This window comes from Odontesthes bonariensis, chromosome 8 (genome assembly GCF_027942865.1).
Source record: "Odontesthes bonariensis isolate fOdoBon6 chromosome 8, fOdoBon6.hap1, whole genome shotgun sequence".
Classification (NCBI taxonomy): domain Eukaryota; kingdom Metazoa; phylum Chordata; class Actinopteri; order Atheriniformes; family Atherinopsidae; genus Odontesthes; species Odontesthes bonariensis.
Genome location: NC_134513.1, coordinates 19908525 through 19923284, shown reverse-complemented (window position 1 = coordinate 19923284; position 14760 = coordinate 19908525). Strand labels below are relative to the sequence as shown.

Here is a 14760-nt window from a genome sequence, read left to right as displayed (position 1 = left end):
TCCCGCTGTGTGGACACACATCTATTATCCAGCAATGAACTAGCCTAATTATCTTCCCCAACTGTGTGATTACAATCAAGATCTGAGACATTTAGATGTCCTTGACACTAGAGTTGTAGAGATCCAACACAGATGATTACTTTGACAAGTCAGCATGAACATCTGTACAACAATCTTTAGTTTCCTCCTGATTTATGTTGACGTTGCTGAATATCGTTGCACAGGTAGGTGCAGAGCAGGTGTAAAGCTGCATGCACAGGACCATCAGACTGCTTAATCTGCAGTAGAAATGGTTGCAGCTCCCTATTGTTCCAACGCTGTCCTTCAGTTTGTGTTCCTTGTGGACTGGTGATTGCTAAAGATAGAGCACCGGTGAGCTGCCCCCTCACACATAAGAACAGTTTTTAGATTTTGACAAAGTGATGCACTTCCTCTGATCACGGTGCAAGAAACCATCGAGTTTAAACCAACAAACTTCAAAGTAATTCCCTCAAGGCTCGATAAATAACGGAACGTTGCTCATCGCTGCTTGGTCATTTTTTGTGAAGCCAGAGCTATTTTCGGAGCAGACCAGCGCTTTTCTACTTTCTCATTTCTGCACGGACACACACACACACACACACACACACACACACACACACACACACACTCCCCTGGTTTGATTGAAAGTGCTCAGTCTACTTCCCAAACAAGCCTTAAACTCCTCAGAGAAACTTGGTGCCGGTTCACTTTTGGTAGATCTATAGTAAGAGCTACAAAATCAGTTAGATTGGCAGAGTTACATTGATCTAATTTTAGCCCAGCTCAGGATTAATTTACAAGGTTTACACTTAAGTGTCCAAAGCAGGTGGGTGGGCAAACAATGCAGGGGCAGAAGTAGTGGAAATGTAAAAATATGCTGTGTAACAAGGGCTATGTGTTTCTTTGAAACAACTGTTGTCGGCAAAGCTGTCCAGCTGACAAAGTCCTGCTGTCGTTTTTCTGTTAGCAGAATGAAATCTGATTATTTGATTCACAAAGATGATGCGTTGAAGCTGCAGACGAGCAGCAAATAAAGCATTTTCCTTGTTGGGGAGCTGAACATCTTCTCGGTTCTACCATGCAAGGTCATATTCTGGGGGTGGTTAAATATTCAGGACACGCTTTAGCCAAACAAACGTCATAAAAAATGCAGACGTTTAAGCCGATTTACAAATAGCAAACAGACGATTTGCCGATTAAAGCACCACGAGAGAATTTGGCCATGTGTTGCTCTTTGGCTCCCCTTGCAGACGGGATGTAACGCGACTGCTGCAAAAACAAACCTTCATATGAACCCTGCAAAGGCACAGTTGTATAGATGAATTTGGCATCATGTTTAGGAGACACAAGACACCTTCAGAATCCACCAAATATGTGAAGAGGCGAGGTCGGGTAATGTTACAGAGCCGAACAAGAAGAAGACTAAAAATGAAGAGAACAGAGGGAGAAATGATCGTGATTGTATTTTTTTTTTCTTGGATTTAAACCTGCACGTTGACGACGGCTTCAACGACGGAGATGAGCAAAGTAAACGGGACAGAACAAGATAGCTAATCGCTTATTACTTACTGATTTAGCAACAATGAAGCAAACTCTGCATTCTCTGAATGCTCTCCATCGGTGAAAACCAATCGGATCTTTGTTCTTGTTCCCGGTCTTGATTGTACACTTTATCTCTTATCCCTCACTTCCTCTCATAGTGTTGTCTTGGGCATCTTGTGCCAGAACTTTTTTTTTCTTTTTTTTTATTATTATTACCCTTTCATTATGGCAAAACATGTTGTTTTCTAGTTGCTAGAGTGAGACGTACTACCATAAAGAGTAGTTACTGTGGATAACAGAGGTGAGTGTACTTCAAAATGAATCGGAAGCACATAGTTTTACGGTTCTCACACTTCTCTAGTGTTGCTCTCTTCTCTCAGAGTGGAGCAGAGCATAATAAATGGTGAATGGACTGTACTCGTATAGCGCTTTTACTAGTCTAGTTGACCACTCAAAGCCCCCTTATAATACAAATCGCATTCACCTTTTCACAAAAAAAACTCGTGCGCCACAGCAAATTACGGAACAGTGTCTTCCTCAGGGACACCTCAGCATGCGGAGGGGTTGGGGCTGCCGTTCTTGCAGTGAATGGACAGTCGGCTCTTTAACCTTAGCCACAGTTTCCCTTTTAGATTGTATCCAATGTTCAAACTTGGACAATGTGACAACAACCCAGAAATGTGTCCAGAATATCTCAGAAATTGAAACTGAGTCTGTGTAGCGTAGACATCTACTGCCCGGCCCTTGATACCAAACTGAGAGCACATCTAATCTCTGGGATGCGAGTCTTGATGCATCGTTTCATTATAGCTGCAGTTATGTTATTGAAATCGGTGTCAAGTATAATGTAAAGCTTTAAAGTTAGAAAGTTAGAAATGGTTTTATAGTAGAATCAAAAAACACTTGTAGTTTTTTTTTTTTTAATTCAACATGGGAGGAGCGATAACCACTGAGTTCTTAATTAAGTGTTTTTGGCTCATCCGAGTGACCATTATGACATGTCAGATGTAATGGCTGCCACATCAATGCCAGTTTATTCAGGTTTAGAAATATTTGTGTTGCATGTTGGTACTTTGTCAACGTATAAAATATTTGGCTATATGTTTACCCCCATACGGAGCAACTTACCCACTGACCAGAATCAACTTTCAAGAATCAAGTTTTGGTGCAATCTGATGGTTTCCTTAGCTAGGAAATTGTTTTTTAATTGGCTCTCTATGAATGAATTGGGTTATTTTGAAAGTAATTATGATTACAATGAATTGAATTCCAATTGGCTTGAATTGGACTATACTATTTAAGTGCCTTGAGATGACATTTGTTGTATTTGGCGCTATATACATAAAATTGGATTGAATTGAACTTGATTTAGTGAATTTTTACACTAAGCCATAGACTCTTTGTCATTAATTAATTCTTATCATTTAATTTGACAAGACACATCCTGAAATATAGTTCTCATTTAACTTCTGCCTCATTTTCTCTCATCTTGAGGATAATATAAGTTTAAAAAAAAAAAAAAAAAAAAAAGTCCTGAACTTTATCTATTTTTCAAAACTTCAGTTCAACTTGTGTCTGTTGTTTTCACACTGCAGACTACCTGTCTCAAGGCGTGGATCTGAGCGGCATCGAGGTGATAGAGAACGACCTGCTGCTGATCAGCAGAGCCAGGCTGGAGGTGGAGAACCAAGCCAAGAGACTGCTGGAGCAGGGCATGGAGATCCAGGTACACCACATGCACACAAAACTATACCTATGAAAGAAACTGTTGTCTTGCATCTGGTCGTTTGCAGGCTCTTTTATCCATAGTTACTCACAAGTTCAGACGTGCAAATGAGTTCCAGCATCTTGGAACCCCAAATGAGAAAGGGAGGGACTTAAACTTACCAGTACATTCCCTTTCAATTCATTTTTACTGCTGGGGTAGGTCACAGGGGCAGTGATTCCTAGCGACCTCATCCAGGTCTTCCAGAAGGATGCTAAGGTGTTTCATTAAAAAATTGTGCTCGGAGACCTAAGCCTTTATCAGAAATTCGGATAATGCAATATTGGCACACACGCGCGGTCTCTGGTGGGAACATCGAGACACAGGTTTTTGTTGGGTTGATAGGGATTAGTGAGATTATTGCTATAAAAATTTAGCTTTTCCATGAAAGGAATTGGTGGCCGAAGTATCAAGATGGTGTCGGCTTGGGGTGTGAGATTTTAGATAACTGAGACACCAGACAGATGCTTTGTGACTGCTCTTTAGCCTATGTGACCATGCAACCCTCTCTCTGAGATCTTATAGATATTATAAGGGAGAAGTGAGCTTTGTATCAATCACAGTTTGTTTTTTTTTGAGGGGGGGTGATTAGTTTATGAACATTTTCGTGCTTTTAGTCGTGCTCCCCCTGGTTTCACTTTCAACCCCCAGTGTTGAAGTATTGAAGACCTCCAAGTAGCACTATGGAGTCCCCAGGTGCTGCATCTGTAGTTAGGCGGCTAAGTGCTAAAAAAAATGATTGAAGCCCTTTCCCTGACCCAATGATTCAGGGAAAGTCCCCCCTTTTGTCCACTGAGGAACCTGCGTTTGAGCACAGATATGAGGGGCTACAAATAAGCCCACCCCCCATTCACACAGAGCGAGTCCAGAGTGAGAGAATCACATTCTTTATGTGCTCTCTGCCTAAAGCCAACATGAATATGATCTGCAGAATGTGCTGTTCTGTGAAGTACATGTGAGAGAGGGAGCACATGGAAGTGCTGCTGCTCTTCATCTGCCTCAGAACGCCGTCTTCTTAAAGGGATGCTGTCACATCAAAGAAACTTTGCGTGTGTGTGAGAGAGAGGGAGTCTGTTCAGTCTCCATGATGACATGTAGCCAGTGTCCAGACGGGAGCTTCAGCCTTCGTAGTGTAGCCGTGGTGGTGCAGCAGCAGCACCACCTCTAAATGTCCACTTAGATTATTTTTTTTTTAATATTTTAGAAGCATTTATTAACTTTGTTTTAGAATTGAAGCACCCTTGCTGCTTTTTGAATACCAATGCAGTTACTTTTAAGAGTAGATAAAACATGCGGCAGACAAGAGGATACTTTCTCTATAGTATGAAGTTAGAACTGAGTCCGTTTCAACTTGCCTCAGTTGTTTGATAAGCCAAATGTTTAATGTGTGCAAGTTCTGGCCAATGTTATTTTGGAAGCTTAAGACTACACAGGACCTCCTTTTTTTTTTTTTTTCGTGTTGAATGAATAATGTGAATGAGTGCACTGTTTGAGTCCTGTGTTGGTGCTATTTTCTAGGAGTTAGTTAGGGTGTCATTTTCTTACAGCATATAGTGGAGTGTTTACCTTTGGAATGAATTTGAGCATTGAGACAGTTGTTATGGTTACATACTGATTCTGGTTTTAATATAAACAGAAAATAAAATGATGTGTTGTGGAAGGAGTGAGTTACTGCTCACCTCACCAGGAAGGGATGGGGAAGGCAGGGGGAGCAGTTTCCATCAGTCTCCATCGCTCCAAACAGCCTATTGTCAATAGAGGTTTTTCAGTGGGGTTGGAGAGGGGACACTTAGCTCAAACCAACCGATTTTGACCAAAGCTTGTCTCATACATTTCAGTAGGGCCCCAGGAACTTTTGTCAGCTTGTTTAAAAAGGGCATGATATGTCTTCTCTAATGCGTAAAAGGGCCACATTACCCAGTACACACGGAGAGGGCTGAGTGGAGTCTTTGCAACTGTTTTTTTGCTCCCACTTCCAGCAATAAGCTGTTTCTCCAAATGCACATGCACACGCATGTCTCTCCCCCCCTGTGTATTCCACCCTCAGTGGAAGTATTTTGGGCTCTGCTGGAATAGTCACTGTGTAATGTGTGCGAACATATGGGACTCCAGAGAAACGCATGCACACATACAGTGTCGGTCCAGGGACTCTAATGTGAATGTTATGTAAGCAGTTGGATGTGTTTTCTGGGTTACGTGGGAGCTCGTTTCACCTTGGTTCTCTGATTTTTAGCAGCAGAGACCCTGAAGCCCATCTGCTGAGTGGGAGCTCAACCGACCCACTTAGCTGAGGCCATACTTCTTTGCTCTTCGCCCCCCCCGACTCCTCCACCCCTCTCCTCAGATAACTTAAAGGGAGAGCTGACCCTTTTGGGGTGTGATGAGAAGGTTAATGTTGTCATGTTCAGTGCAGAGCTGCAGTGAGGAAAAGTTAGAATAGAATAGAATAGAAAAATACTTTATTAATCCCCCAACGGGATTAATAAAGTCAATATCTTTAAAAAATTATTAATATTTACAATGATTGTATATTAACAACAACAATAATACCAATTCTAATAAAAATACTACTACTAACTACTACTTCTACTAATAATAATAAATGACTAAATAAAAATAAAAAAATTATAAAAAAATTATAAAAAATTATAAAAATAAATAAATAAAATCAATCAATTAAGCCTAGCTTAGCATAAAGACTGAGAGCAGAGGAATCTGCTATCCCGACTCTGTGGCTCACTGTTTACTGGAGTCTTTTGTTCATCAGCACCAACAATAAAAATAAACTTCTTAATGAATGGGAACCAGCACTGGAATATGTGCAATATCTCTGGTTGTTGCTCGGCAACCTTGTAGCGATGACGGACTGTTGGAAGTCTTTACCCCTTACTGCTTTAGACCAATATGGTGTTTTAGCAGCGACTCTCAGTTTCAACATGTGTCTGTTTTTTGTTTTTGTTTTTCCCATTTCTGTTTAAGGTGATGAAGGTGAACACAAAGTGCAGCATTTTAGTCCTGAGCCAGGTTAATTTGTCAGCACAAAGCCAGGCTGGCTGTTTAACCACCTATGTTAAGCAAAACATAATCCATTTATTGAGTCCAGGATGCTTAACTTTGTCAGTGTGTGAAGAAGCACTGTAACATCTGAACTGAAAGAACTAGCAGGATTGAAAATGGGGGCTAAGTGGAAAAAGTGCTGCCATGCTCGGCCATGAAAATCACTATAGCCTCGTTTCCACTCTGCAGTCCGGTACGGGTCGGGTCGCTTTGGGGTCAGCTTGCGTTCCCACTGTACAAAGGGGACCCTCAGGGGTGGGCGGAGTGCGTGCCGAAGCGTAAATGGCAAAGAACAGCAAATAACAAATAGCATCTATAATTTCGAACCACCTCCAAGCTTCTTCAGCTTAATGCGACACTGGCTCGTGGTCCGGTTGAAACCACTCTCTGCCATTTTTGCGGCAATCAGCTGGAAAACTTTTTTGTTTCGCACAGCACCATCGAGCTCCGGCTGCACAGCCTCCTCACCAACAACGGAGAGTAGAGCCTGGAACCGGTCCTGTGTGCTAGGTTCCCCAAGCAGAAGGGTTACAAAAATGGTAACGGGTACCATGGGACCGGTACGCTTTCGTGGTAGTGGAAACACTGAAATAAGCTAACCGTTCTGAACCGACCTGTACCGGACTGCAAAGTGGAAACGAGGCTTATGTCTCCTGTGGAGACTATAGGAGGAGGTGATGGCTGCATTTCCTAGTCTTCTCTGGAGAGCTGAGGTGCACAAGCTGCAGAACCAGCCTGTGCTATGGGCTGAATTCCAGTATTGCCCATTAGAGCTGCTATCTTTATAAACACCATTTCCTTTAGGCTTTATGAAAAGACTTTCCTACTTTAATTTTTTGGTCCCAGAGACCGTGCAGTAGAGTGGAAGTGTGTCTTTCTGACTAGCTTCCATTTAAGCAAATATAAGCATCTAGTTAAAAAAGAATGAAGAAAATGAAAGAAACGGGGTCCTCGAATATTGAGCTTGTGTCTAATGGTCTGGTTGCTGCTCATCTTATAACAGAGTTCACATATAAGATGATATGAGACTTTCCTCTTTTAAGGCCCTGTCACACTGTTGCGTATGAGAGAAGCATATGAGTTGCGTATGAAAATTATCACTCATACGCTGACATACGCTAGGGGAACGTTAGGCATAGGTTGTATACGTTTCAAGCACGCTGGCATACGCTGAGGCAGAAATAAATTTTTGAACATGCTCAAAACTTTTGTGCGTATGGTTAATACGCTAAGCATACGCTAGGCATACGCTGAATACGCTAGAGGTACGAAATAGGTACGTTACTGATAGGTCGAGAACGCTGGACATAAATTGCCATATGTTGGCATGACGGTGTACCGTACAGCTAGCGTATTTATAGCCTCCGCCCGTCTGCCGCCAGGCAGGCAACCGACGATTCACGGGAGGGGCCAGGAGGAGGAGTTGGGGATCTTGATCGCTCAGAAGCATCTAACTCATCAGCCGCAGGTGCATCAGGCATTTCCGCAGGTTTGGGTGAGAATGATTCTTGTGTTTTTTTTGCCTTTTCCTCGGCCCAGGGCCCGGGCAAACGACGATTGCTTCTTGGGAGGCATGATCGAGATGAATGTCTCGAGAGATGTTGATAGCGCGTCGTCTACTGCAATAATGGAGCAATGTGGAAAGGCTGCTGATATAGGCGGCGTGTTGAAACGTACGCTGGGCATGCGCAGTTCATATGCTACTCATACGCTAGTCATTCTTTATTTTCAAGGACTTTTCGTGCGTATGAAAATTATATTATTAATTTTCATACGCAACTCATACAATTCTCTCATACGCAACAGTGTGACAGGGCCTTTAGCGCAGGGGTCCAATGTTCATTTCAACTATGCATGAGTCACCAGTCTGTTTCTGAAGATTTATTTGTTGTTTATTTTTTGCATGTTCTTCTTATATGGTATGTAATGGGGTTATGGGTATTTTGTATACAATTCCTCTCCTCTTCTTGACTCTACCATGCTGCACACTCTCTCATTAAATCCGGTGTATGATGTACGTTGAGCTACTGCTATTGCCTCTGCATTTGCTGGAAAACTTTGGTTGGAACTCCCAGACCCGTTTAAGTGATTTCATTTTGGGAACAGTAATGAACACGGACTGCAAACTTCACCTCTCTGTCTCTTTATCCATCCATGCTGCACTCTCTTGTGGATCAGAACCCTACCCAGGTTGGAACGGCCCTGCAAGTTTTCTACAACCTGGGAAGTCTCAGAGAGACCATTAGTTCTGTAGTGGGGGGCTACCGGACCACCATAAAGGACAACATCACCAGGGCTCTTGACATCAAGGGCCTGACGCAGCCAGCTAACCCAAAAGGTAAGCCCCACCCAGGATGGGATTTTTTACAGGGTGCATAATGGGTGCATTGTCCTCATTACAGAAAGATAAAAGTTTTATTTTATAGGTTGACCTAGTTCAAGAATTGGCTCAATCCAAAATAGATTATTACACCATGACCATAGAGAATTGTCACTCGTGGCCGGAAGGAATGTGTCATTTTCATGGCTCTGATATGGTTCTACATCACTGCTCTAATTAACAGTATTTTCAGATAATGGGCCCTGTAGAGGTGAAGCAGTCTTTCCTGGGTGTTTTCTGTACTATTTCTTTTTTTTTATAGGATTATATAAAAAATTATGTAATGCAATGTTAGATTACCAAAAGAGTCCTGCAGTGAATGTGCAAAAATAGTCCTCAGGAAAGTCCCTGCTTACCTCCTGTTTGATAAAGTCTGATGGCCGTTTCAGGAGATAAAACGAGCCTTCGCAAATCTATATTTATGAAGTACATTTAAAGGTTTTTAGATTAGAAACACAATGGAGCACATGAAATCTGTTAATGATATTTGATGACAAATTAATTGTGAAATGGATAACAAGTAAAACAAATCCTATAGTTTGTATGACAGAAAAAAACATTTTTTACTACAGGTACTGAATTTGTAAATTGAACTGTACTCTTGTCCAATGTTTGTTGAGGAATAAAGGAATATTTTCATCTTTTTCAGGTGCTCCTGGCAGAGCAGTGCTGCCAACACCCGGTAACACTGCAGCCTTCCGTGCTGCTCTCTGGACCAACATGGAGAAACTGATGGACCAGATATGTGCTGCATGCAGACAGGTACACTCACCCACAGCTGACTCTATAAACATCATCCAGACGTCCTTCTTCCCAGCAACACTCTCCAGCTCCCCCTGATCCCCTCCCCCCCATTGAGGTCTTTAACATCACAGACAAAGTCATATGTGTTGAAAAATGTTTCAGGTGCAGCACTTGCAGAAGGTTCTGATGAAGAAGAGAGACCCTGTCAGTCATGTGTGCTTCATCGATGAGATCATCAAGGTGAGTGGACTTTATTTCTAGTATTGTGGTGTTGTGTCCCTGTAGTAGCCAAGAAAAACACGTATCAGCACTTTGATGTTTCTACGTGCATCTATGCACCCCACCCCTGTCACAAATTAAACTACACTATTATCTGCCATGTTTGTATGGAGGTCAAATGTATGTTTAATTGCCTGGTAAAAGTGTCTTAATTATTTCAAATACAGATCGGCTAGGCTGCTTATAAGTGGACTGCTCATAAAGTACATTGATTTTGGAACCTGGTGAAACAGGCTGTGTTCGAAACCGCATACTTCTCCTACTACTCATACTAACTTTTTGAGTTAGTAAGGAAGTTTAAATAAGCGAGAAGTTCTCGGATGCATACTAGATTCGCCAAAATGTTGGGTATGCATCATGAGGTTACTACTCATACTCAAACTACCCAAGATGCAACGTAACGTGACGTCGCCGATCGTCATTTCCTGTCAAAACGGCAGTTTCAAGCTAGCTACAAGAGGGTAGGTTCACTTCCTGTTTTCAAAAGAAAAGCACCAATTATATCGTAATGGCTTTCCCTTTGATAAAAGGCAACGGGTATTTTATTTTGTGAAAATAACCGGAAGTGCGTTAGTCACTGCGGCTAGCTTTAGTAGCGCCGAATTCGTCGGAACAAAATTGTAAATAGCCGGTATTTTGTCAGGTTTTCAACATGTTGGGGATCTAAACGACTACTTTCTCACCTGAAAATGTTTCAAATGTTGCTAAAGTTTACAGAGTTTAGAGCTTAAGCGAAATCAGCTTCAGGCCCGCTGATTTCGGCTCGGGCAGGAGCGAAATGCATTGTGGGTAAACGCTCTGAATACTCTCTGATCGTTCAGTACGTCGTATGCAGAATGGAAGTATGCAGTTTGCAAGTATGTAGTATGAAGTATGCGGTTTCGAACACAGCCACAGTTTGGTAAGACCAACTATGGAAACAAGTAGAGTGACTTGAGGTGACTCAACTCAACTTTATTTATAAAGCCCTTTAAAACAGCCGTGGCTGAAACAAAGTGCTGTACATGAATAACAACACGAAGTATAAGGCATAAAACATAAGAACAATGTAAAAACAATAACAATATTAAAATAATAAATACAAAAAAAACAATAACAGCAACAGAGTCTCACGCTAGGTTAAAAGCCAGGGAATAAAAAGGGGTTTTAAGGCGAGTTTTAAAAATGAACAGTGAAGGGGCTTGTCTGATGTGCAATGGGTGACGGTGTTTACAATTCATCTCTAAGTTTGAGTGCAAAAAATTGAGGTTAAATTCTCTCCTTCAGTCACTGTCCCTCTGCTGCAAATTAACAAGGCAACAGAGCACAAGCACTCAAGAGCATACAGCTTGATTTGTGGAGCAAAAGTTGTTAAAAACCCCGCTTCCAGGGAAAAGTCCAGGTGGAATGAGTGTTGGAAAGAGGGAATGCAAAGAATCAATAGCCAAAAAACTATCAGCTCCATCAGTCATAGTAGTTATTAGTATTAGTGGTAACCATAGCAGTCATTAACACATTAGCAGCGGCCATCAGCAGCGTTCTACTGTCTTACCTCCACAGCCAAGCTTAGTAGTAGAAATCAGCATGAGGCTGTTACTATGGAAACAAAGCTCTCACCAATTACCCAGAGATGGAGGTGTGATTGGAGACATAATGACATGTCTAAATGCAAGGCTCCTCAGCAGAGCAGCTGCACCATCGTCCTCTCTATCCTGGACACGAGTGTTTCCACAGGAACATCAACATATCAGTTGGCAGCAGTTTGTAGAGCAGCTCGACTAAACTCATTACCGACCCACCGTGTACACAAATTTTGTGTAAGCGAAGGCACGGACTGTAGCAAATGAGCTGGAAATGACCCAGGAGGTAGTTCTTTGTATATTGTGATTAGGAATGTTGTCAGACTGAAAGTTTGTAATTTAGAAATAGCCACTTGAACCATCCTAAATACCCGTTTACACACAGTTGCACAGGTCGGTGTGTTCCTTGTGCAGGCTCTTGGGCTGTTTGCTTTCTCCTTCCTCAATCACAGTTTCTCAGTGTGATAATCACCACGCCACCCACCCACTCATTGGAGGTTGGGGCTGCACAATATGAAGAAATAAAAAACAACCACAGTTTTTTGGCTGAATTTCCGAACCGTTACTTTTATTGATATTGTCAGTGTTTTGATGTCCTCAGCTGATGTTTGTAGATCCCGCTGGAAATGGCGTGCATGAATCCTGCTTGTATAACGCTTCATAAATAACGGTTGCTGTTTAGAAACGTAGGGAAGAGTTGCAGAGAGCATTCACAAACACTAACTGTTGTATATAACAGCATTAACAGACTAGGCTGGGTTTTTTTTTAATTGCCCTCATTTAGCTTTCAGCAGGAGGCATAAGTCCCATGTTACTGTGAGCTCAGAATGATGCAGCTGGGCTAGTGACCCGCACTGAGCCATAAGACTGTATGACTCCAGCCTTTGGTTGCATTTCAGTGTGACAGTTGATTTATTTATTTATGATTTCTCATGTCACTGCTGGTTTTTTAAACCTTAGAGTAATGAGGCTTTGACTTCTATCTGATTTGTTAAAGCCCCCACAGTTCCTAATAAAGTTTTAGCCCTTGCTCGAAGTTTGCAAGTGTAGAAAGTGTGCATACAGTGTTGTGGGGAGAAAAAGCACATCCTCTTTCATTACTTAGGTTTTACATACCAGGACCTGGTGAAAAATCAGCTTGTTTTTGTCAGGTCTTAAAATGAGATGCATCCAACCTCTGATGGTCAACAACTCATTACATATAACACTTTGTCATTATTTATTGAACAAAAAGTGGGACAAAATGCAGAAGCAGTGTGAGAAAAACACCGCAGGGACGTCCACCCCTGGGAAGATTGAAAGCTGTCTTGAATATTTTCCATTTGTGAATAATCTTTTCTCTCTGTTGAATTATGTACTCCAAATAGTTTGGAAATGACCTTAAAACCCTTTGTAGGAGCCATATATTCTTTTGCTCATCATTATTCGGGGTTTGATTTGTTTGGTGTGGTTGTCACGGTGATATGCGGGGTTTGGGTGACATAATAGGGGCTGAATCACCTGCACTAGAGCAGGAGAGAGGCGAGTTAGGAAGCCGGAATTTTTGTTGACCGCTTTTTGTTTAGTTTGATTGCTTTGAATACATACGCAAACAGTGTGTACACGTTCTTCCATCTTATGTGCGCGTGTAATTGGAAAGCCACCAGTAACTTTTTGTGTTTCTTATCAAATACGTTGAAACTTGAAAAGCATCAGCGTGTCATACAAATATATAGGGACCTATTCTCAGCCTCTCAAGTGACTTTAGCGGGATTGGAAAGCCGCAACACCCTTCCCAGATTAATGGGCAGAAACAGTTGCTTCTCTAACATATTTGCCGAAGTCTTTCCTCCTAGGCACTGTGTTAACACACACCTGAATGCTCCAGACCAGCAAACTGCCAAATCGTCTGCTTTTATGGAGCTGCTCGCACTTGCTGATGATCAATTAAGCGTACTGATGACAATCTTAATTCCTGTGGAAGCAGTAATGGTGGTCTTTCACACACTGCCTCTGCATTTTGTCTTAGTTTTTGTTCAGTAGACAATGACACGGTGTAATACGCCATGTGTTGCTGGATTTTCCTCATTGTATTATGTCTGCAAAAAGAATGTGGACTTTATTTTTCATCCTTTTTTTTTCATGAATACATATGCTACATGCACAGATAGTTATACATGAACACGTTTTACATTCTTTATTTTGTTTAAAAGTCATAATTTATGCATCCGTTTGTATCAAAGTTTATTGAATTGTCTGCAGAAAAAATTAGTTGGAGCTTGGTACTTATGTTCAGTGCATTAGTTATTATGGCGCTTGGTCATTAAGAGCTTTATATGCGAAGGGAAGATTTTTCAATTCTATTCTGGATTTAACAGGGAGCTAATGAGGATAAACTAGAAATTGGAGAAAATATGATCTCTTTTCAGGCTTTTCAGAGAATATGTGGGACATCCCAATAATAAATAATTACAGTAGTCGAATCTTGAAGTAACAAATGCATGGAGCAGCTTTTCTGCATCACTCTGAGAAAGGATGTCACTAATTTAGGCAATATTATGAAGGTGAAAGAAGGTGGTCCTAGAAACCTGTTTGATGTAAGTCAAAAGGACAGATCCTGGTCAAATATAAAACACAAACTTCACCCAGAAATAACCCGACTGAGATTCAAACCCAGAACCTTTGGGCTGCGAGGTGAATGTGCTCACCCCATCAACACCATAGAAACATGTTCACGGTTATAAATCCAAAGTTTTAGATGTGAAGGAGAAGCACACTGGAAAAAATGCCCCTCCAAAAATAAGTAAAAAAAACGACAAATACAAGATACAATACAAAAATACAAAATAAATCTGCCAATGGAACTAGTGAAAATCGGCTTGTCCAGATTTCTTGAAACAAGATGTGATATTTAGGACTTTTGAGATAAAAGTGATCTTGAAATTAGCTGAAATCCGACTAAAAACAATTTGTTTTCAAGACTTTTTCATTTAACAAAATATTCCAGATGTATTGTCTTAAAACAAGTCCCTATATCTGGCTGAAATACTACTTGTTAGGCAGTTGTGTCTTATATTAAGTGTAATGAGATATTTTAACTAGAAATGAGACAAATATACTTGGTAAGACTTTGATTTTTTTTCCAGTGCAGCACTGAGGACAAGTGAAGGTCATCAGCGCAGCTTAGAGCCCGTTTAACTTTAGAAACGTAGGAGGCCAAGACGGTGTTTTCTCATGCAGTCATCGGATGGTTCGGGCCGCCGAATAATGCGTGTGTTTACCTTCTGCTCACTCTGATGACAGGATGGCCAGCCTGATATTCTCTACACCTTTTGGACTGATGTAACCAGCACACTCAGTGATGAGTTTCACAGAGCCACTGAAGGTAAGCCTGCTGCTCATCCTGCTTCACACCTAACCTGCTGCATTTACAC

The 14760-nt window shown here is 41.5% G+C and overlaps 1 protein-coding gene across 1 annotated transcript in view; it reads left to right on the top strand.

Moving 5' to 3' along the window:
* cog5 (component of oligomeric golgi complex 5) overlaps window positions 1-14760 on the top strand; it is a 63480-nt gene that overhangs the window by 28242 nt on the left and 20478 nt on the right. The window contains exons 7-11 of the mRNA XM_075472041.1: window positions 3159-3289; window positions 8564-8723; window positions 9415-9527; window positions 9672-9749; window positions 14630-14711. Coding sequence (XP_075328156.1) covers window positions 3159-3289; window positions 8564-8723; window positions 9415-9527; window positions 9672-9749; window positions 14630-14711 — 564 coding nt within the window. The remainder of the gene's footprint in view (window positions 1-3158; window positions 3290-8563; window positions 8724-9414; window positions 9528-9671; window positions 9750-14629; window positions 14712-14760) is intronic.